General features: G+C 43.6%; 1 protein-coding gene across 2 annotated transcripts; it reads left to right on the forward strand.

Moving 5' to 3' along the window:
• snx3 (sorting nexin 3) lies at positions 1-24,902 on the forward strand. Of its 2 annotated transcripts, none has more exons than XM_056294631.1 (4): positions 1-190; positions 10,339-10,434; positions 12,296-12,420; positions 24,130-24,902. In XM_056294631.1, the coding sequence occupies exons 1-4, from the start codon at positions 29-31 to the stop codon at positions 24,233-24,235; spliced, it is 489 nt and encodes a 162-aa protein (XP_056150606.1). In that variant the 5' UTR covers positions 1-28; the 3' UTR covers positions 24,236-24,902. The 2 variants fall into 2 exon arrangements, with proteins under 2 accessions (XP_056150606.1, XP_056150605.1); XM_056294630.1 differs by having other exon boundaries at positions 24,185-24,902.
• The last annotated feature ends 424 nt before the right edge of the window (positions 24,903-25,326 follow it).

Raw genomic sequence — 25,326 nt, forward strand, 5'->3', positions numbered from 1 at the left:
GTCAGTGCTCTAGCGGCGGGGGGGAGAAATGGCCGACACCATAGCAGATACACGGAGGCTATACACCAAGCCTCAGACCTTAAACGACGCGTACGGGCCCCCAAGTAATTTTCTAGAGATTGACGTGAGCAACCCCGAGACGGTGGGGGTCGGCAGGGGCAGGTTTACCACGTACGAGATCAGGCTGAAGGTGAGTGGTCGAGGAAACGCAGCTGGAAGTTAGCCTGCTAACGCTAGCCGGATCAGAGCGACGTAGCTAGGTGGGAATTGGCTAGCGTTAACTTTCTCGCTCGCTTAGCTAGCTAGCTAGCTGCATGGATGGACGCAGTCTTTGCTTTCCCGAGCAAAATAAAACCTTTCTGAATCAGAAAGTGGACTGACATCCACGGCGTTAGAACGGAACAGGGTTTTGTGTGAGTGGATAATCGGGGGGGGGTATCCTTCTACCTGACTGTTGCTACCTAACTAACGCTATCAAATCGGGACATTTGATTTAACTAGCGCTAGCCGTTGAGCTATTTTGGCAGGAGCGTTTGATTAAACCCCAAATGGTTGGCTACACTAAATGATAACTGATATCACTGATACTGTGACACTGAATGATTATGTCAACAAAAGAAACGCCAGTCACGTTACAGTCAGTACGGATAGCTGTGTGTGTGCTTGTAATAAGGTAACTGCATATATCATTGGTTTTCTACTGGAAGCATGAATTTACACAAGTAACGTAATACCGTTATAAATTCCTCCAAAGTAACATTTTGGCTGTTTGTCGCGCAGTTAAGTATCAGTGTGTACTCCTGTAACAGTTAGATAAATTGCAGCCCCACCCCAGTTGGTGAACGCAAAGGATAGATAGTGGTATTTGTCACACTCCACATATAACCTGAAAAGAGCTTGAGGCATATGACCCAGTGCTCTCATTCCGTACCTGCAATCACTAATCTGGTTTATGGCTGGCTTGTGGCTTCAAATATATGTTGTTATTGCTAATGTGATTGTCTATTCACTGGATAAACTCAACGAATTATTGGCCATTCATAGAGATGTGCTCCAACAATGGTTAGTTGGAAGGAACAAAATGGTTCTTGTTTACTGGTTCAGAAGACAGGATATAGCATGCTCAATGATCCTCTGCAGCCCACCCCCTGCCATATTTCCTTCCTTCTGGTCTGCAGATGAAGGCGTAGGCCTGTCCTCTCATTCATTAAAAACAATTAGAGAAACTGATAAAGAACCTTTATTATTGATATGAAGGAATTTGTTGGATTGTTAGTTATAGTAGATTGACAGTAATTTGGCCTTTCTATGACAAATACAGAATATTAGAATACTGTCCATGCGATCTGGTTATTCCAATACACTTCCCACCTCCTGTATAATCTTGCTGGTAACATTTTAACGATCAATGGTGAATCATTTATCAAAACAGTGCAGACCTCTTGTTGACAGTGATCTAACTCCAATGGGCTTGCAAACAGCCAAAGGGCAAGTAATTACATCAGGCTTCATTTTAAATGATAATTTATCTCATTTTCAGTCATATGTTTCTACTTAGAATTTTGTTTTTGTTGACTAGTCAAGTATAAATGTCTGTAACTTGATATATAGGCCCAACAAGATGTTTCCTTTGAGCTAATTTTTTATGAAAGACTTCAATTAGCTCACACAAAGTTGAGTTATTTCTGTGGTTCAGGGGAAAAAAGTGCGTCAATATAATTTCAGTGCTGAACCCCCAAAAACTAAATATATCTTAAGAAATATTGCGTGTTTGATAGAAAAAAACATCCAATGGCAAGAGGCAACAAGTCACCAATAAAAAAAGGTCTGACTATACACTACCGTTCAAAAGTTTGGGATCACCCAAACAATTTTGTGTTTTCCATGAAAAGTCACACTTATTCACCACCATATGTTGTGAAATGAATAGAAAATAGAGTCAAGACATTGACAAGGTTAGAAATAATGATTTGTATTTGAAATAAGATTTTTTTTACATCAAACTTTGCTTTCGTCAAAGAATCCTCCATTTGCAGCAATTACAGCATTGCAGACCTTTGGCATTCTAGCTGTTAATTTGTTGAGGTAATCTGGAGAAATTGCACCCCACGCTTCCAGAAGCAGCTCCCACAAGTTGGATTGGTTGGATGGGCACTTCTTTGAGCAGATTGAGTTTCTGGAGCATCACATTTGTGGGGTCAATTAAACGCTCAAAATGGCCAGAAAAAGAGAGCTTTCATCTGAAACTCGACAGTCTATTCTTGTTCTTAGAAATGAAGGCTATTCCATGCGAGAAATTGCTAAGAAATTGAAGATTTCCTACACCGGTGTGTACTACTCCCTTCAGAGGACAGCACAAACAGGCTCTAACAGGTACTATTTAATGAAGATGCCAGTTGGGGACCTGTGAGGCGTCTGTTTCTCAAACTAGAGACTCTAATGTACTTATCTTCTTGCTCAGTTGTGCAACGCGGCCTCCCACTTCTTTTTCTACTCTGGTTAGAGCCTGTTTGTGCTGTCCTCTGAAGGGAGTAGTACACACCGGTGTAGGAAATCTTCAATTTCTTAGCAATTTCTCGCATGGAATAGCCTTCATTTCTAAGAACAAGAATAGACTGTCGAGTTTCAGATGAAAGTTCTCTTTTTCTGGCCATTTTGAGCGTTTAATTGACCCCACAAATGTGATGCTCCAGAAACTCAATCTGCTCAAAGAAGTGCCCATCCAACCAATCCAACTTGTGGGAGCTGCTTCTGGAAGCGTGGGGTGCAATTTCTCCAGATTACCTCAACAAATTAACAGCTAGAATGCCAAAGGTCTGCAATGCTGTAATTGCTGCAAATGGAGGATTCTTTGACGAAAGCAAAGTTTGATGTAAAAAAAATCTTATTTCAAATACAAATCATTATTTCTAACCTTGTCAATGTCTTGACTCTATTTTCTATTCATTTCACAACATATGGTGGTGAATAAGTGTGACTTTTCATGGAAAACACAAAATTGTTTGGGTGATCCCAAACTTTTGAACGGTAGTGTATATCTTGCACTTGGTTTTAATGTTGTTTTTTTTATACCAGGACAAATTGACGTTTTTTTGACAGCAGCCCTCATCAGCACATGTTCAACCTGTCCTTGTGCTTCATTTCAGATCTATATTGTATGAATTCTTCTAATGCGTAGGTTTTACATACTCTTAAATTGTTATGAGGCCATCAGCCCACTCTTGATTGTCTTGTCTGTTCTTTGGTTGTCATTTGTGTTGATAGACACCCCTGTGGTTAGTAGCCTGGTGTGTCTAAATTGGCAGGCTCGCCACAGTATTTATAGTTTCCCTTTATCATAAAGATGCCGTAGAGGATAGAGAAGCCGTCTCCAGGCCTCAGCACTGAATATTTGGCTACTGTACTTGATTAGCGTGTAATAATTAGCATATGCGTGTAATCAGCATTATTGTGTGCCTCGTAGCTCTCCGTGACCCTGCTTTGCATAAGAGCACAGAAGAAGAGGAGCATCTCTCACTTCTCAACAAATGTGGTGTCAACTTTGCTTTGCTTCTCTACTCCTTTCTTCTCTCTTTCGGAGCGTTCTACTCCAACCCAGGCATGTAGAGAGCATTAAGCATGATATTGAGGCCTGGAAGGTGTAAAGTAGACTTTGCTTCTATTTTGGTTGATGATGTCGGGAATCAGTTAGGTTTATATTCTTCAATTATGCCGTACAATTTCTGGTATCACCCCCCGCCCCCGTTCTCCCTTCTCCCTTGTTCTCACTGCTGCCCCGCTATTCCATCCCAAATCGAGAGAGAGCACTTACGTCCGTAGGGAGAGAGTCTGCCTAATCCTCTCATTGAGAGGGGAGAAGAATGAACCAGGCCAGGGGGTGGGAAAGCTGGAGAGCTTGCGCCTCATCCACACACACACACACACATACACATACATACACGCACACCACCCCCAACCCATAGCAGGGCAAAAAGCCACCCCCTCGCAAGCCGTCATCCCCTTACCCATTTATCCCCTTTCTGCCCCAGCTGTGTGCAGTCAGTTGCCCAGTTCATAGAATAGTTACCCCAGTATCTGTGATGACTATATAGGCTTGGTGCACAGTTTGTTTCTAAATGCTAATAAGAAGGTCTTATTCTTCAATTTGAAATCTCACATTATGCCCCTACTTGTGTTTGGATTACAGTTAGTCTAGGCTTTTGCATTGCGTTTGAGTTTTTCATGCATGATCATTCATAAAGTTGGTGGCAAAGGTATGTGGTTGTGCTCTGCAATCATATGGATACGGGATGACACATTCACTAACCAGTTACATTTCATGTTTGCGAACCAGCTACATTTAATTTTGGATATCGTACGTGGTTCATCTTCTGAAGGATCCAAATGCTAAGATCATGCTGAAAAGGAGCTTGTTTCTCATTTTTAAACAAGCACATGTATAGACTGGCACAGGGGAGGATCTCAATAAAGAAGGAGAATCCTGAGTTCATAGAAACCCTTTTTTGTGGCTTAAAATCTAAAATATAGGCCATGAGAAGCAAGTGTGATTGGTGGCCATGTCCGCTCACATTTTTATTTTTCTTCTTCCAAATGGACAAGAGTTGTTATGCTCAGACCTATAATTCGCCCCATCTTCTCTGTGTAGCAGCATACCGTATTTGTGTGGAACCTGACAAACAAACGGGGGTAAAAAAGCATTATCAGACGTTCTTATCTTTGCCGGGTTCCCATCTCTTCCATAGTGCACACTCAGGAGGGCGAACATTGGCGTCCCACATTATTTGTTGATAGGTGCACATAAAAGGACTTTTATAACTCTCTCTCTCACCCCTCCTTCTCTTCACTCCCATAGTTTCTTTTTTTATTTCTCTCTTCCATTTTGGTGAGTCGGGGGGGGGGGTCGAAGGGGCTGCTTTTGGTCATTAATAAAATGGGGGGGGGGGGCTTGTCAGGCACAGTCAAGTGTAATCCAAAGTCTACAGCATCCTCTCCGACAACTATTTTAATGGAAATGGGGAACATGTTGTATCAAGGCTACCATATCCTACTTGAAATGACAGTATCAAAAGTGGGAGTTGATACTATGGCAACAAAGCAGCTTTTTGCCAGCTAGGCAGGCCTGAGAGAGGGAAGGCTGTCGGTCTGCAGGGGCCAGTTAGTGAGCATGTGAGTGAATGGGCAAGGGGGTGAGTGAGAAAGGGTGTGAGTGAGAAAGGGTGTACAGAGAGCGAGAGAGGAGAGCGAAAGACCCACCACCCCAAAGCCTTTGTTCCCCATCTTTTTTTTCCTTTTTTTTGAGGGGGGGGGCAATGATGCAATGAGTGGGTATTGTGGTGCCATTTTTATGCTGTTATTCTGAAAGGGGTAAATATGGGAGGGGTACCAAGAAGGCATGGTGGGGGTGTGAAGGATGTGCACTCTCAAACTTGACTTAATCCTTCCTGCTAAAAGCTAATGCATTGGCGGCCTTGAACCATTCTCTCAGGGAAGCGGTGATCTCTCTCTCTCTCGCTTGCTTGCTGTTTTGAAGGGTCTGCCTCTTTTCAGCCTATTTTTAATGAGTCTATGGTATTGTCTCCTACACATGATGAATCACATGCACATGCTCGTCCTATGCAGGGTGGGATTTTGCCATGTGCAAGCATAACAAAGACATCTAGTTTGGATTTGTATACTTGGCTTAATTTGGTCCCTAGCTGCTTTTTTAGAGAATTCTACCATTTCTCTTGTTCGTTCATTCATTCATTCTTTCGAGAGCTGTCCCAAATACTTTTTTTTTTTCAAGCTTCGGATATTTGGCCCATTTTCCAAACGATTATTCAGATATTTGTTGTTCAGAATTAATTAGCCAATACAATAAAGGCTCAAGACAGTCCTTTGAATGCAGTCACAATGGTCATTTAATATTTCAACGTTGATTCGAAAAACAGTGACAACAAACAGCAATGTATATTTATGAAACTTTTACTACACGTTTTGGGAACAGAATAGCCCAAAATGAGAAGAGAGTTATAGCATAATTTCAACAGCCATACAAAGCGTTTTAGCCAAAGTGTTGCCTCTCCTCCTCATTTGGTCGCTGTTTCCATTAGAGTGAAGTACTTTAGGAAAGCACAATATAAGATCAGGATGTCGTAAGATTAAAAGGTATGTTAAGTGCACATCGCAATTGTAGTATTTGCTATCAAAAATGAAACCTCGTTCTCCTCTGAAGATTCTGAAGATGGGCCTGGCTGTCATCATGCTAGCGAGTCTATTGCAGACCTGAGTCCTTTTGAAAACTGGTTTTATTCCACTGAAAGGGACTAGCAGAATACTGAAACAAAGAAAACGAGAATAACGAACACAGCAGCGGAGATTCTTAATGCGCGAACGTATGAAAGGTTGGAATCTGGGCGGCGGGTGAAATTTCACCTGCGTACAGGTCTTCCACTTTCCCAACTGATTAGTCTGTAAAGAGGATGCAGATATTGGGCTACGTTACAGGATAGTTAATCAAGATGCTGTATATAAAAACTCCTTACGGGGCTGTGCAGAAGAGAAAAGAAAACAATACCAACCTGCCAAACGACCCTCCGAATAGTCAAGATATTTGGGGCCAGCCCTTAGTCTTTCTTTATTTGTGTTATTTGTTAAGAAGACTGTTAATCTAAAACAGCTGATTCTACTGTTGATAAATCTAACAGATTTTAAGATGCTTAACTCGAGCTTCTTATTTACCCCCCCCCCCCAGTTCATGTTTGCTATTATCTCGCTTGCCCCACCTTTTGTTTCAGCTCTCCTCACTTCTGGTATTGGTCAGAAAGCGAGTGGGACAAAGTGCACCATTTAGCCTTGATGCTAAGACTGGGGGGTGGGGGGCATGGACAGCCCTGTGTCCCAGCCAGTGCCAGGGCCGGTAACTTAAGACACCCCCAGTCCTTACCTCTAACCAGCCGTGAAGAGAACAGAGGCCAGTGAAACATGATCTTTGACTTGTAGAGCTCCCACGCACCACCGCCTCTGTGAACTGTCTGTGTGTGTGTGTGGGTGTGTGCCTGTGTGAAAGACCTCTCACTTTTCAATTCTGCCCTTTGGTCCTTCCCCTTGTCCTGTAATGCCAATCTCTTAATCACAGTGTTGGAGTGGGAGAGAGGATTGAAAGGGCAGGTGACTCCCCCCCCCCCCCCCCCCAATTCCCCTTGCCCCCATCTCCACCCTTCGCCAGCTCCTTTGTCTAGACATGAGCGGTGCGGCCCAGACTTCGTGTGTGCGAGCCAGCTCTGAATGCTGTGGGCCATTCCATTTGCGTTCTTAACCCAGCGGCGCGTCAGCTGTGTATGCTTAACACCTGTGTGCGCATGCATGTGTATGGGTTATGTGTGTGTGTTTGTCCATTGCGGGTGTGTCTGTTTTTTTCTGTGTTCTTGTGATTGGATTAGAGTCACGGCGGTGGCAGATTACCTGTAACGATGATCTGTTGTGGAGGGGGATTAACTTTGTGGCGCTCCGTGCTGTGAGGTAACGCGATGCAGCGGGGACAGCCCACGGTTAGAGGACAGAAGTTAATGCCAGAGCGCTGGGGCAATAAAGCTAAGATAATCCACTTCTTCTGTGACCTAGATGTGTGTGTGGGTGTGTGTGTGTGTGTGGGGGGGGGGGTCAGTGACAACTTCACCTGGAGAGAACTTAAAAGATGAAGGGGGTTGGGGGGTGGGTAGAGAATGGTGAAAAGAGTATTTAGGGGTTGGTAAGGGACAGACTAGCATTGTCAAGGACAGATGGAAAATCAGAGGGAATGAGGAAGTGGCGGTGACTTGGTCTTGGGCGGGATTGGTTTGATGATCAGTCTGCTCCCCCAGAGAAGGGATGTAAATCCAGACATTTTTTGACCAAATGTGAAAGGGGGCCTTAGTCATTTTCAGTGACCCAAATTAAAAAAAAAAAAAAGGATGTTAACAGAACTGATGTAAATCAGACTTATTCATCCATGCCTTTTTGACAGCAGCACAAATTCTTGAGATATATGAGAGGTCAGATCAGTTGCACTGATGTGCATCATTGAATTTAATTCAGAGTTCTCGCTTTTCTCCAGATATATGAGGTTGAGGGTGGGGGTGGAAATAAATTTAAAGACGGAGCTCATAAGATTGGAGATGAAGGCCTGTGTTGTCCACATTGAAAAAGCTCAAGAGGAGACTCAAGGGCAAAAAAAATCTGACTTATTATGGAGGAGTGGGGGGAACTGAAGAGGGAAAAGGGCGAAATGGAGAGACCATGAGAACGAATGGACCACTTCTGCTCTGCCTCCTGCTCAATTAGTCCTCCACAGACCAGATGAAGCTCCCACACCCCTCTGCTGTTTTCCTTTTTTCCCCCTTTTTCCTTTGACCACCGCCACCCTCCACCCTGCACCCCAGCCATTTACTCAGCCTGACAGTTAACTCTCCCCTCTCTTTTACCACACACAGCCACTGTTGTCTGCTCATCGATCGGTGTGCTGCTCACACCGTATGCATGCTCGCGCTCGTTCAGTCTCTTTGCTCTTGTGGGGCCGTCTCCCAAGAATTCTGACCTTCTATGATTGTGGCCCGCCAATGAAATGTTCTTTCTCCTTGTGTGTGTATACAGTGTATATTTGGATGGCCATGTGCTGTCAGGACCAGTGAAGAGGTTTGGCATTGTGCTCTAATGTGCTGTTTGCTTCAGTGTACCCCTGTCAATGTCGAAACATTTCCACTTTTTAATATGAAATTCATTCTGAAGTGCTTGTAAACAGCAACTTTGGTTTATGTGCACAGTAGTGCATGGATGTACACACTGACAAACACACAAAAACACGAAACGGTTTTAAGTGCATAGGCCTTGGTGAGCAAACCATAAGAGAACCTTTTTTTTTTTAAGCTGGGGACCGATTTCAATTATTCTGTTCAATTTGATTTGTATGGCTCTTTGTTTTCTTTCATTCTTTCTTTATATTTATCTATTTTTTTAGAAAGTCAGAGTGGGTAACACAAGGCTAGGCCCAAACCCACTACACAGGCAGAAATATCACTCGGTCTTCTGCCTTTTCGTTGGCCTTTAACCCCTTTCATTACCTGTGACTCCTGACGTAAAATGGCTGTCGTACATCCTTATAAAAGAGACTGCATTATGGGTGATGTAGATGACAAGCAAATCCCTAAACAAAATGTTGTTTTGATAGAATACTTAATTTCCTTATGTTGGCACCGTAAAAATTGGGGATTTGTGTGTAAGCTGAAAAATGAACTATTGACAATTTCAATGCAGACAAGCCAAATGTTATTGACTGAAAACAAGTATGTGCTGACTAAACATGGCTGAGAGTAATTTGAATACATTTTATTTTTGACTTTTTTTTTTTTGTGGATTTTCCCCCCTTTTTTTCTCCCCAATTGCACCTGGCCAATTACCCCACTCTTCCGAGCCGTCCCAGTCGCTGCTCCACCCCCTCTGCTGATCCGGGGAGGGCTGCAGACTACCATATGTATCCTCTGATACATGTGGAATCGCCAGCCCCTCCTTTGCACCTGACAGTGAGGAATTTCACCAGGGGGATGTAGTGCGTGGGCGAATCATGCTGCCCCCCCCCTGAACAGGCGCCCTAACCGACCAGAGGATGCGCTACTGCAGCGACCAGGACACATACCCACATCCAGCTTCCCACCTGCAGACACAAGCAATTGTGTCTGTAGGGACGCCCGACCAAGCCGGAGGTAACGCAGGGATTCGAACCGCCAATCCCCGTATTGGTAGGCGACGGAATAGACCGCCACCCGGACGCCCTTTTCTGGGAAATTAAAATCCAACCATTTGTGTACAAAGTATTCTATACCGCTTGTGCTACCACAATAACTCAGGCCTTCGGACTATTATTTTAGGCCTACCGTGTACAAAAAGATATATCTGATGAGATTTTACTGTCGCAGTCAAACTGTCTGTGTGGTGTCTAGCGGTGCAATTTATAATTCGCTGTTTCCCTCGCCAATGAGCTGTGTTCTTTTTGGTTGTCATTAAGCACCACATTTATCACTACCCCATTTTAAACATTGTTGTTCCTAATCTCACTAAAATACAGTGCAACCGGTTAGGTGAAACTCCATCTGAAAGAATCCTGGTAGAATTTCATAATGTGTGATGCCATAACGACTCTCAGCCTTTGACAAATCAAATGTGTTTAACAAGAGCAAGGTAACTCTGAAGAAGCGTAACATGTAGGTAGCCCAGTTACCCATAAGTCCACCGTGTATTTTTGTACTGTTTTGTACTATTAGAAACCATTTTGTCCCTCTCTCGATGCCAGCATTTGACACTTCATGTGCATGTGTCTCCCCTCAGACAAACCTACCCATCTTCAAGCTGAAGGAGTCTCGAGTGCGGAGGCGGTACAGTGACTTTGAGTGGCTGAGAGCAGAGCTGGAGAGAGAGAGCAAGGTGAGCCATAGAGGTGGACTAAACACAAAGGCCATACATCGCACTGACTGAATCAGCAGTGCATTTTGGGGGTGAAGATTCCGACCTTCAGAAGCTTTCTATTAACAGAATCAATGTGCCTGCTTTTGTATGTTTTTTTAAATCTGTGTTTTAATAGAATTTAATGGTAGTGAAATTGGAATTTCTTCCTCAGTGAGCACAGAGGGAGATTGTTTTGTTGGCCTTTGATTAAACCTATTTATCTCCATTTCTATGTATCTAGCTACAGCTATTCAAACTGTGGTTATGTGCAACACAAATTAGTCTTAAAGTGTCATTGTATTTCATAATCTGTGTCTCGATATCCTGTAACTTTTTACAAGTTTTGAGCAAAAAAAAAACAAAACCAGATTCTAATGTGGATATATTTAGTATTAATTTCATATATCATGTATTTAGCAACAGGCATGGGCGCAAGTCCATGAATACTGGGATGGCATCCGGCGCTTTACCTGTACCCCCGTCCATAGGGTTAGTGGTTGTGTCAGGAAGACATCCGATGTAAAATTTTGCCAAATCGGTATGTGACTTGACAAGACCATACCAGATCGGTCGAGGCCCGGGTTAACATCGGCCGCCATTGGTGCTGTGCCCTCACAGGGTATCGATGGAAACCAAAATCCACTGTGGCGACCCCTGAGAAACAGAATAAGCCGAAAAAAGAAGAAGAAGAACTTCACATACCATGTATTGAGCTGGGTTGTTTTGTTTTAGGTCCGTTTTATTCTTTTAAGACTCAGGGCCCCAATCCAAGAACAGCATCAATTGCATCCCCATTCACTGCTCACCTGGATCCAGCCGCCTGGAGTCTCTCATTTTTATTTTCACTCATGGTTGGACATTGACTGCGTCATCTTTTAAATGATAGATTCCATAAATCCACAATTCCTGAATCACAAGTATGAATGAAAACAAAACTGCAGTAGAGGTTACCTCCCTCCTTACAGCTGTCACTGTCTCCCAGGAAGAGGTCTCTTCACCCTGAGCACAATTGAATATGACTCTCATAGTAATGTTAAATGATTTTATTTTTTTTTTGGTGTATTTTGGCTGGGAATGTTTGGTCTCCATGAGTCTCGTTTTGTTAAAGCTGTTGTAAGCGTGGGAGATGCGGCATGGTCAGAGATTTATGGAAAAGATTATCTTTCCTTTAGAAAATCCTGCCCTTGATGAGTCTTTGTGAATGCATCTTCAGTTTATGCAGCCAACCTGGGGAAACTTATTTTATATTTTTGTTTTGTAAGTTTGAACTTTTTTTTTTGGACCCCCCTCGTTTTTCTCCCCAATTGTACCTGGCCAATCACCCTGCTCTCTGAGCCGTCCTGGTTGCTGCCCCACCCCCTCTGCCAATCGGGGAGGGCTGCAGACCTCATACTTCCTCCGATACATGTGGAGTCGCCAGCTGCTTCTTTTCACCTGACAGTGAGGAGTTTCGCCAGGGGGACGTAGTGCGTGGGAGGATCACGCTATTCCCCCCAGTTCCCCCTCCCCCCCGAACAGGCGCCCTGACTGACCAGAGGAGGTGCTAGTTCAGCGACCAGGACACATACCCACATCCGGCTTCCCACCCGCAGACACGGCGAACTGTGTCTGTAGGGATGCCCGACCAAGCCGGAAGTAACACGGGGATTCGAACCAGCGATCCCCGTGTTGGTAGGCAACGGAATAGACTGCTACGCTACCCGGACGCTGAACTTTTTTTTAATGCCGAGGTTGACTGGTGTTCATAAAATCCTACTTGAATTTTCTAAATTAGAAGTAAAAAGAATGTTTGGCGAGATACATGAACTTGAAGTTTTCTGTTGATGTCTGTGTGTCACAGGTGGTCGTCCCCCCCCTCCCAGGAAAAGCTTTGATCCGGCAGCTACCGTTCCGAGGAGATGATGGGATATTTGATGACTCATTCATCGAGGAGCGGAGACAGGGTCTGGAACAGTTTCTTAACAAGTAAGACTGTCTGCGGGTATCATTATTTCCTTTTTTTTTTTCCTGTTATTTTAATCAAGTGCATCTTCTGTCTTGATCAGCTGCTATTTGAATTTCCAAGAACATTGAAACGTTTTATGCAGTTGGTAGACTGTCAACTTTTTAACTTCTTTGCACATTGTAAATAATACGAACCCACAGATATGGCTATATCTTTCTCCCATTCCCCTCCTTAACTTTTTCATAATTACCTCGTGGAAGGCTTGAATATCCAAAGAGGACACAAAGTGTGCACCCCCTCAACATAATTTTTCCCACATTCGTTTTATTGTTGATGTATAATTTATGGTAATTGCTGCTCAAATTGCAGCACATGTTTCTTTTGAGAGATGCTGTGTGCACCCCTGTGTATTTTTGATCTCATGTCCTCATTTTGTGCTGAAAGACAATAAAAGTTACAATGGGATTGTAATTATTTGCTTTGATTAGAGACTTGGCCTTTACCTGTATTTCATGTGCAAATGCGTCAGTGTTACCTGCGAGAATGTTAAGTATGCAAAGATAGTGGAGAAAATTAAAATCTGTAAATACTTTGTCTCTTTTCCTTTTTTTAGGATGAGATGACTGGGATGGTAATTAAGAGGGTTTTTTTTTCTGTGCCTATCCTATAAATGAAACTGTTGTTGATCATGTCATTGTTTAGACTTAATAGCAGTTGATCTGGCTGGCCGTGTTCTTTAATCTGTGATTGAGATCACTATAAAGGGGAAATCTTTTGGAATGATAAACATCATTATCACTACAAAACAACTGATGAAGAGGTGTGCTGTCAGTATTTGATTAGATATAATGCATTCTTCACATAAAAACATTCAGGCTGGCATTTTTGCTCCTTCCAGTTACACTGGGAAAAAAAGCATGCGCCTTCAAGAGCTGAAGTTTTCTTCCACTGTACTCTGTCCTAAATTACCAAAGTTTTTTTCTTTACTTTTTTTAGTAGACACAACCACAATATACATTACAGTATTTACGCAAAACGAATAGCAAATATTACTTACATCAAAAGCATAAACATAACTGTACAATTTACAACAAAAATAACACTATACATATATATATATATATATGTGTATAGTAAGATGTAAGAAAAAATATTCTTAATGTTCTGCTCATTTATTGAGCACTTCCATCAACACCATTGACGGTTTCCGAAAAAAAAACAACAAAAAAAACAAAAAAAGCTATATATATTCGAGTGAGTCAAGTAAATTCTTTGAGACGGTACAAGCCTGTTTCATGCCATAAGCAATCATCAGCTGTCTTCATCAGCAATCATCAGCTGTCATGATTGCTAATGGCATGAAACAGGCTTGTATTGTTTCATAAAGAATTTACTTGACTCACTGGATTATTTTGCTCCTTATTTGTTGAGCACTTTCCCTACCATTGAGTGTTTCTTTTAACAAAGTTATATATATATATAGATAGATAGATAATACACATACATGTCATACATACATTTCAAGTGCCATGTGCAATTGTAATACACAAAAAAATCACTTCTGCACCTGTTGAAATTAAATACTTCATCATAGAACAGGAAATTTAAAAAAAATCCAAATAAAATTAAGTTATGATACCATGAAATAATTAAAACTCGGTATCACAAGTTTTTGATATTGTCAGGATCTCCCATTTATTTTTACCTGAGCTTTTTGCTCTACCTTTTGTAATTATGTTTTCCTGCTAATAATAATGTTTTAGAAATGGAGCTCAAAACCAACTTTTTTGGAGTATCAAATATATAGACTTTGCCAAGCAACACAACAGTGTTCAATACCGTAGTTTAATCATCTTGAAAACCCCAAATAATATTGATTATTATTAATAAATTACCAAAGCTTATTGAGTCAGGTTATTTCATTTCTTGAGGACTCTGTCAGTTGAATTGACAATCTAGCCTGAAAAGACTGCCATGTATTCCACATGCAATTCCCTCCAAGGGTTGTTTCCCTCACATGAAATATTTCCCATTAAATCCATTAAATGCTCAGCTTTATGGACGTGCACAATGTCATCAGGCTTACCTGATTGAAGAAATCTGTTCTTCTGAGAGGTCAAATTGTGTTTTGAAGGATCACAGGTGCACTGGCTTGCTCACATTGTACTCTTCTGTGTTGTTTAATTGGGCATTCTTATTCTTATTTAAGGCATAAGCCTTGAAAAAGTTGAAAGAGGCACGGGCGTGGTGATTATTCACTTGTAGTTTGAGTTGTGGTCTGTTATCCATGCATTTACCAAATCCACAACACCGTTACCATGCCTTGTACAAGCAACGTTATCCCTGAAACCACTATACATCATCGTGAATTTTTGTCTCTTAAACAAAATCAACTATCAGTTCTAAAATCAACTATCAGTTCCACAGTATGTATGTATGTATGTATGTATATCTCCCTCTCACCCATGTTCGGGTGGTGTGTGTCTTCCTCAAGCTCAGTTCCTCTACCAGAGGCCTGGGAATTTGAGGGTTCTGCACAGTATCTTGGCTGTTCCTAGGACTGCACTCTTCTGGACAGAGACCTCAGATGTTGTTCCTGGAATCTGCTGGAGCCACTCTCTCAGTTTGGGGGTCACAGCCCCTTGTGCTCCTATTACCACTGGAACTACTGTGAATTTCACCTTCCACATCCGATCTAGTTCTTCCTTCAGCCCTTGGTATTTCTCTCGCTTCTCATGCCCTTTCTTCCTGATGTTGCCATTGCTTGAGATTGCTACATCCATCACTACTACTGTCTTCTGTTCCTTGTCGACCACCACAATGCCTGGTTGGTTAGCCAGCACCTGCTTGTCAGTCTGGAACTTGAAGTTGCACAGGATCTTAGCTCTGCCATTCTCAACCATCTTTGGCGGTGTCTCCCATTTGGACTTGTGGACTTCCAGTGCTTCCCCAGCTAGCATTTTACACTCTGTTACTAAGTGCTGGACTGTCTCAGGGCATCTTTGTACAGCCTGCATCTTGGGTCTTGTCACTAGCAGTTGGGTAGCTCAGTAGCTAAGAACGGCAGCTTTCCCGCTGGAGATCGAGAGTGCAAACCCCGGTTGGGACAAGTCTCTAGTAAGAGTCCGCGGCTTAGACTCCTAATGCTATACAAGCCAACTACGTCAGATATATGAGTGAGAGTAACACGAATAGTCATACCAGCTCGGACATCGCGTGGGTTAATAAGGTCCGCATCAGGTGTTGGGGAACCAGGGGAATCTGATGAGAAATGGGCTACTGGAACAAGGCATTCATGGACAAGGGCCGAGAACTTGGAACTGATGGAATGCTACTATATATATATACTACATCAGCTATATATATATATATATATATAGATATGGAGATAGAGATAGATATCTGTTATCTTAACCACTTATCCTTCTCTTCTCTCGGTCGCAGGGATGCTGGAGCCTAATATATATATATATATATATATATATATATATATATATATATATATATATATATATATATATATATATATATATATATATATATATATATATATATATATGAAGCAGAGGCCGAAAGAATAGAGGCCCTGTTCTCCAAAGAACCATTTGAAGTGTACTGCCAAATCCAGTGTAATAACAACGTAAGCCAAGACCTACCCAGAGTGAAACTGAACAGTACTGGAAGAGTATATGGGAGAGAGACTCATTACATATCACCAGTGCTCAGTGGTTAATAGACCTGCAAGCAGACCACTGCAATCTCCCAGGACAAGAACCAGTCATAATTGCAGTAGCAGATGTCCAACAACAAGTGTCAAACATGAACAGTTGGACAGCACTAGGGCCTGACATAATCCACACCTACTGGATAAAGAAACGTAACGGCACTGCATGAACGCCTTGCAACACAGCTGAACCAGCTGCTAACAGCAGGCTCCTACCCTGACTGGCTAACACAAGGCAGGACAATATTGGTCATGAAAGACCCTAACAAGGGAACAACACTATCCAGTTACTGACCAATGATATGACTTCCAAACAACATGGAAACTCCTGTCAGGCATAATATCCACCAAGCTGAATGGGTATATATCTGTCAGTTCATGAGTAGAGCTCAGAAGGGAATTAGAAACTATACCAGAGCTCAAAACAGCAGCTACTAGTAGATGGAGCAGTCACCCAAGACTCTTAAGAGCAGACAAACTAACCCGTGCACAGCCCAGATTGACTAAAAGAAAGCTTATGGCTCAATGCTGTACATGTGAATCCTTGAATTCTTGGCACTATATAAAGTCAACAAGACACTACGGGCCTTCATCAAGAATTCCATGGGCATGTGGAGAACAACATTGGAAGCCAGCTCCAAGGCAATCGCACAAGTGACCATCAAATGCATCATATACCAAGGTGGTAATCTTAGCTTCACTGGTTTTCTGCATAGGGCTGAACTCCCTCAGCCAGATCATCAAGAAGAGTCTTTATACATACAGGTTGAAGAATGGGGTAACCATCAGCCACCTCCTATACATAGACGACCTCAATCTACACTAAGACTGTGATGAAGGACTTGTTCATTGTGTATTATAGTTGTTTTGTCACTTGATAAGGTGGTGGGGATCAGCCAATCAGCGCCCTTGTTATTAGAGCAGATGACAAAGGTGTGATACAACGGGCTATCGGGTTGCCGTGAGGAGTTGGAGAATTCGAGAAAGACTTTACAAATATTCTTTCAAGCTGGTTATGGAGCTCTTCCCATTCTCAAGTGTGTGTACGTGCAGCAAATCGAGAGTAGACATTGCCACTAGTTGTTTAAGATACAGTTGCCCACATTGGTGCTATGCTGTTAAGCCACGCCGATATTTACTGTATCATGATGCCAACTCACTGGTGTAATTTAGTAGGGAAGAGTGAACGAAACATCACATATGCGAACCCTAATGACAGACAGCTAAACTGTAATATGTGTGAGGCCTAACTGAAACTATCGTATTGATATGTAGCAAACCTTCATTACAAATACTGAGCGAGACATCAACTCATTGATTCACCACCAGCATCTACAGCAATAACATCGGAAAGTCATTCAGACTGGATAAGTGTGGGTGGATGATGGCAAAAAGAGGGAGAATAATCAGGATTGAATGGGCTGAATTACCAGCGGGCCACATAACAGACATAAAGGATAGCTACAAGTATCTGGGGGTTCCATAGTCACATGGGAACCATGAGGAGGAAGCAAGGAGGGTAGCAACATCCAAGTACCTCAGTAGAGTCAGACAGGTCCTGAAGTGAAGTCCTGAATGGGAAGAACAAAATCCAAGCCATCAACATATTCGTCATACTGGTCATCAGGTACCCAGCTGGTATAGTAAGCTGGCCAAGAGAGGAGCTTGAAACCATGGATATCAAAACCCGGAAACTCCTCACAGTGCATAGAGGTTTTCACCCAAAGTCCACCACCCAGAGACTGTATATCAGCTGGAAAGAGGGCGGTCAGGGCCTAATGAGTATCAACGCAAATGTCCTGAGTGAAACCCAAAGCATCCGCGAGTGCATCAGTACAATGGCACCCAAAGATGAACTGCTACAAGAATGTCTAACACCTGGGAGAGAAAGGTAATGCAGGTAAAAGAAGATGAGGGTGGAGCCATGGCAGGACAAGCCCCTCCATGGGATGTACCTTGTTGTAAGTGTTGTTGTGAGTTAAACAGGATTAGTTTTATTATTATCCTTTTATGGGGTCCCGGACCCTTTTAGGATGTCACACAGGAAGTAAATTAGTTGTGTCCGTCAGTCTATTGTGTGTGTGATGTTAGGGCTCGTGGAGTGTTAGTACACCACAATTCGGCTATGTATTGGTCCAATTCAGTTAAGTAAAGCTTTATTATTATAAAGTACACATGTCGTTCAAGTACTACATTTTTGGCGACAAGGATAAAACAGAAGATAGAAGGCTGAAGTTTCAGCAAATAAAACTACATCTGATCGTTGTTTGCTATCTAGCTGAGCTAATGTTCGTATGAGAACACCGACAGAGGAAACAGCACCATGGCTACATTTGGGACTCTCAGTGAGTTTGTGGAAGAGAAGGGGGACTGGACGGAATATGTGGAAAGGTTGGGACACTTTTCCTCTGCTAACGGAATTACCAATGAGGATAAACAGTGCTCAATTCCACTGAGTGTGTGTGGTGTGAAGACATACAAATTGATGAGGAATTTGGCGACACCACAGAAACCGGGCGACCTTTCATTTGATGAGCTAGTCAAGCTCATTCAGGATCACCACAATCCCAGGCCATCAGTGATCATCCAAAGGTTTAAATTCAACACTCTGGTCCGGAAGCTAGGTCAGTCCGTAGCCCAGTTTGTGACAGAGTTACATCAGTTCTCAGAGCATTGTGAGTACTGGCTGATGTTAGAGGACATGTTCCATGACAGATTTGTAGTTGGCATTAATGACGACAGGATTCAGCATTGTTTACTAAGGGAGACCACGTTAACGTTCAAGAGAGCATTGGAATTGGCTCAAGGAATGGAAATGGCTGATAATAACACAAAAGACATTCAGAGAGCATGTGCTGGTGCACAGGCAGGAGAAGTGCACCAGGTTAGGAGGGAGGCAGATAGGTCTCAAGCAGTGGAGTGTTTCAGGTGTGGAAGGGCACATTATGCAAGCAACTGCAAGTTCAAGGAGGCAGTGTGTCAACTGCAATCTAAAAGGACATTTAGCTAGAAGGTGTAGGGATGCTAAGGGTAAAACAAAGACTGGGCAGGGTAATGCTACCTTTAGGAAGCCACAGTCAGCTGCACACCATGTGGAGTACTCTGAGCAGGAGGAAGAGGAGGAATGCTCCTACACTGTGCTCAGTGTGACAGCCAGGAAGCAAGAGCACAGCTTCTGGTAGTAAAGGGTAGGGGGCCCAGTCTACTGGAATGGGACTGGCTCCAGAAAATTAAGCTGAACTGGGGTGAGATTAAACACACACGGGTGACTGAGAATGTCATTCAAAAGTATGCTGAGGTTTTCAAAGATGAGCTGGGGGCACTGAGGGGATCTACAGTTAAACTGCACATAGATACTCAGGCTACCCCCCGCTTTTTCAAGCCCAGAGGAGTAGCCTATACTATGAAAGGCAAAGTGGAGGAGGAGCTGGACAGACTACAGAGGGTGGGAGTCATGCATCCTGTCCAGTTCTCAGCCTGGGTGGCCCCCATTGTTCCAGTTCTCAGGAGCGGCGACACGGTACGTATCTTTGGAGACTACAAACTCACCATCAACCAGGCCTCCAAACTAGATGAATACCCTCTGCTGAGAGTGGAGGACCTGTTTGCAACCCTGGCTGCGGGTAAGAAATTTTCAAAACTAGACATGAGCCATGCCTACGAACAGCTTGTGTTGGATGAGGGCTCTAAACAGTTCACTGCAATCAACACCCACAAGGGGTTGTTTAGGTACAACTGCCAAGTGTTTCGAGTGTCCTCCACCCCGGCCATTTTCCAAAGGACAATGGAGAGTCTGTTGCAGGGTATTCCCCATGTAGCAGTTTATCTGGATGATATCCTGGTCACTGGCGAGACTGAGGAGGAGCACCTCAGCAACCTGCAGCAAGTGCTAAAGAGACTGTTAGAGGCAGGGTTCCGCTTGAAGCGTCGCAAGTGTATTTTCCAAGCACCAAGCGTGACGTACCTGGGCCACACTATCACGGCCCAGGGTTTGCGTCCAGTGGAGGACAAAGTCAGGGCCATCAAGGATGCACCAAGCCCCAAAAACGTGCCTGAGCTCAGGTCATTTCTGTGCATGGTGAACTACTATGGTAAGTTCCTCCCAGACCTCTCAAAATGGCTGGAGCCCCTGTACTCACTTCTCCGCAAGGGCTCTCATTTGGGAGTGGGGGCCTGCACAGGAGACAGCATTTGCCAATGTGAAAACACTACTGCAATCAGCGAGGCTGCTGGTTCATTTCGACCCAGACAAAGAAATCATCCTTTCCTGTGACGCCTCGCCATATGGCGTCGGGGCTGTACTTTTGCATGTGATGAAGGACGGGTCAGAAAAACCCATTGGATTTGCGTCACGGACATTGACATGAGCTGAGAGGGGCTTCTCCCAGCTAGACAAGGAGGGGGTCTAGCTGTTGTGTTCGCTGTTAAACGTTTTCATCAGTGCCTCTACGGTCGGGCATTTACCATATGTACTGACCCTAAACTGCTTATGAGCCTTTTTAGTGAGCTTAAGTGTACTCCTTCCATGGCATCAGCGAGAGTACAGCGCTAGGCCCTCACGTTGTCAGCCTACCAGTACACTATAGTCTACAGAGCAGGGGAGGACAATGCAAACGCAGACGTGCTGAGTCGACTCCCTTTGCCTGACACACCCACCCAAACCGTGGTGCCTCCAGAGACAGTTTGCTTACTGGAGAGACTGTCAACTTCTCCTGTGAATGTCAAACAGTGGACAGAGGAGGGACCCAGTCCTGTCCAAGGTGAAAAGATTCCTCATGCATGGTTGGCCCCCTGTGGTAGAGAATGAGGGACTGGGGCCTTATGCTAAACGAAAAAATGAACCGAGCATCCAAAACGGCTGCGTTCTCTGGGGCTCCACAGTGGTGGTCCTGCCTCAGGGGCATTCACAAGTAATGGAGGAGATCCATGAAGCCCACCCAGGGGCCTCCCATATGAAAAGCTTAGCCAGGGCATATGCATGGTGGCCTAACATGGACCAGGATCTAGAAAACAAGGTGAAATCCTGTTCCCAGTGTTGGATAAACCAAAAAATGGCACCGCCCACCCCAATCCATCCATGGGAGTGATTTGACTGCCCATGGTCCAGACTACATGTGGACTTTGCAGGGCCTTTTATGGGGCAAATGTTTCTAGTCGTTGTGGATCCACATTGTAAGTGGCTAGCGGTACACCTGATGAGCAACATCACAGCCCTGATGACGATTGACAAGCTGTGTCAAGTATTTGTAACTTTTGGACTTCCTGACACACTGGTGAGTGACAGTGGTGCAACATTTACCAGTGAGTTGTTCAGGGAGTTCATAGAAAGGAATGGCATCCGCCACATCTGCACAGCGCTGTTCCATTCTGCCTCAAATGGTCTGGCTGAGAAAGCTGTGCAGACATTTAAGGAAGGGCTTAAACGTATAACGGGAAGGGAGCCCATTGCAACAAAGCCAAAGCATGTTGGCTGTTTCAGTACTGCATCACGCCACAAACAACGACAGGGCTCACACCTGCGGAAATGCTGATGGGCAGGAAGCCAAAGTCGCACCTGGACTTGATGCATCCAGATGTGAAAGCGAGGGTGGAGAGGAAACGGGAGAAACAAAAGGAGAGGCACGATAAGCATGCCAGAGAAAGACATTTTGAGGAAAAGGACTGTGTGTATGTGAGGAACTTTGGCAGTGGTCAACACTGGCTGCAAGGGGTCATTCTAAAGCAGAGTGGTCCTATCTCTTTTGTGGTGAAACTAATGGATGGCAGAGTGCACCCGGACCACATCCGTCGGCACCACAACACTCTTCTGCGTCCAGACACCTCAGCAGGGGGGCATACAGGGGAGACAGAACAAGGCCCAGCACAGGAGCGACATCCAGGGGCCGTGGTGACTTCGGGAGTAAGTAATTAACTCAAAAGCTCACACATGCAACCCACTCCTGTGCTGACAAACCCAGGCCCAGTGGGAGACACCACACCAGTGTCTGCTGAGGCACCCCCTTGCCCACTGGGAGACACCCTACCAATGTCTGCTGAGACACCGGGGGTAGTACTACGCCACTCTCAGCGTAGTCACAAACCGCCTGACAGACTAACCCTTTAAGACAGAGACTTAAGTCAGAGTGTTCATGTGTTGCATAAGTGGCTTACCTACTTCAGATGTGTCATGTGTCAGGTTATTGTTTATGTTCATGGGCCTATGCTAACAAGTTTGAAGGTGTACAAGACTTCTGTTGTTTTTAAATGTTTTTCTGTCCACAGGGCAAATTTAGCTTAAGGGGGGAGAAGTGTTGTAAGTGTTGTAATGAGTTAGACATAGGAAGTAAATGAGTTGTGTCTGTCAGTCTATTGGTGTGTGCCATGTTAGGGCTTGTGGATTGTTAGTGCACCGCAAGTCGGCTATGTATTAGTCACATTCAGTTAAGAAAAGCTTTCTTATTATAAAGTACACATGTCGTTCAAGTTAATACATACCTGACATCAGGAAATCCTACCAATGGCTGGAAAAGGCAGGACTGAAGGACAGCACTAAGGCACTAATCATAGCATCACAGGAGCAGGCACTTGGCACCCGGTCAATAGAAGCAGAGATCTACCACACTAGACAGGACCGAAGGTGCAGATTATGTAAAAGTGCCTCTGAGACCAGCACATAGTTAGTTATAGGGTGTAAGATGCTAGCAGGGACGGCATGCAATTAGCGGCACAACCAAGTTGCAGCAATCATGTATAGGAACATCTGCGCCGAATACAGGCTTAAAGTGCCCATGTTGAGATGGGAGGCACCACATAGGGTGGTTGAGAACGACAGGACTTAAGATCCAGTGGGACTTTCGGACCCAGACAGATAAACAAATACAGGCCAGTCAACCGGACATTGTGGTGATGGACAAAGAATTGAAGACTTGTGGTGGTGGAAAATGTGGCTAACCCAGCTGATGGCAACATGAAGAAGAAGAAATATGAGAAGCTGGAGAAGTACCAAGGGCTGAAAGAAGAACAAGACAGGGTGTGGAATGTGAAGGCAAAAGTGGTCCCAGTGGTGATAGGAGCACTCGGGGCTGTGAGACTGGGAGAGTGGCTCCAACAGATTTGAGGAGTAACAGCTGAGTACTCTGTCCAGAAGAGTGCAGTTCTAGGAACAGCTAAGACACTGAACCCTCAAACTCCCAGGCCTCTAGTGAGAATGGAGAGGGAGGGGGAGACTGTCTCTGCATCAGCACCACAAAGACCAGACGCTGAACACTTATGGTTCTGTATAAAGAAAATTATGTCAAAATTGACAAGAATCTAAACCTGGTTTCCCAGACTTTTGAGCTGAGATCCAAAAATTGAGAGAGAGAATGAGAACTTGGGTTACAGTGACTTCATTTTTTTGGAGGGGGGCTTGAGCAGACTGATTATTTCATACTATGGTTCTTTTCAACCTTTTTTTTTTATGGACTTGTCCTTTAGTGATGAGAGTGTTTTCGTTTATTTACAGAATGTTTTAAAAGGATGCACACAGGAGATTTTCATGAATATTTTGATATTTTGTCAATTCCTGCACAGTGCTTCCCTGATTTTTTTGTTTGGTAATTGAAGTAGATGGGAGGGGTTAAAAGCCAGAAATGTTGTGGTGTAGATCTACTCCGAAGTAGTCGAGTGCAAGAAACTCGTTTTTGTTTCCACCCTATGCCCCTTGAAGATTATCAGTGCTTTTGCTTTTTGCTCCATTGTTAGTTCGTTTCTTTTGCGCTCTTTTAACTGGGACATGCAAACTTTAAATATTTATACATTCAGATTCCTTCCCACACATCTACTTCTTGATTTATCATTCATCGGGATGGATCCCACCTTGTCCAACTTTTTTTTTTTTTTTTTGCTCCATGCTCCCATCATTCTTCTGTAGGTATGCATACTGGTGTGTTTTTGTTTGGGAGTGTTGTGTACAGTGACCTTGTGCTTTCTTCATGAAAGACGCTAATCAGTGTGCTAAACCCATCTGTGGTCTGATGTGTTTCAGAGTGGCTGGTCATCCTCTAGCCCAGAATGAACGCTGCCTGCATATGTTTCTACAGGAGGAATCTGTGGACAAGAGCTACACCCCGTCCAAAGTCAGACAAGCCTAAGTCGTGGGCACTCTTCTTGGCCTGGTCTGGCATGGCTCCACTCAGCGTCACAACCCAAAGCTCCTTTACCTGTTGAAGGTTCCTTTTAAGCCCCACACATGTTTCATTGGGCTTCACTTCTTTCTTTCTTTTTTTTCTCTCATCAATCACCCACTGCCCCTTGTTCTTGTTAAATAGTGATCCTGACTCGTGTTTGTCTTCATCTTGTAATTGAAGCACAGTACAGATGTTTGACGAGTTGTCATTTATTTTGTCAGGAAATGCCACTAACATGGTCCTGTTATGTATTTATCTATGAGGTATGTTTGATATATTCGTTTATAGTTGCATCACAAGAATGTTCCATGTATGCAAAAATATTGTAAAACCCACAGTTTTCCACAGTATATCAAATGGCATGTTGCTCACTATAACTTCTACTTGGGCCCTGCCTCTTTAATCGTGCATTATAGTTGGTCCTCTCTTCTTACTGAAGCATGTTTGCATACCAGCCAGCACCTCCCTTGTTGTCATGTAATGATTTTCTAGCAAATGAGAAGAAATCTACACAGAGGGAACTGCAGTATTTGTACTGGCTATAGGCCTATGCATTTTGAGATTTGTATACTCCTGTGCCATTTTTGTTTATTTTCCAATAAAACATGACAAATGCACTTGTGCACCAGTATATTTGTTGTCATTCAGTGCTCATCTGCTCAGTGGACTGTCCACAATTGGCCCGATGGCTGATAAATGACTCAGTCACGCCTGTACAAAGCTTACATATTTCACTAATGGACAGGTGTTTGCTTCCTATTACTACTGTTGCTTCACTGTATAATTGTTATAGACTTCCAGCATATTGATTAGACAACTACAGTTTGCTTTAGATCTACATCCATGAAGATCATTGTTTTGTTTTTGTGGGTTTTTTTTTTAGTTTATTGACACCAAGGGCAATTTACTGCGTTGGTATTTTACGAGTCTGATTTCAAGAAATCCATTGAAATGAAGAGGAATTGTCAGTGCAGTCGTGTCAGCATCTTCCCCACAGCAGAACTTAAAAGAAAAGACATGGTTGAACCCGAGTTTCGGTGTTGTATGTGTGGATA

Source organism: Lampris incognitus, chromosome 15 (genome assembly GCF_029633865.1).
Source record: "Lampris incognitus isolate fLamInc1 chromosome 15, fLamInc1.hap2, whole genome shotgun sequence".
NCBI lineage: Eukaryota > Metazoa > Chordata > Actinopteri > Lampriformes > Lampridae > Lampris > Lampris incognitus.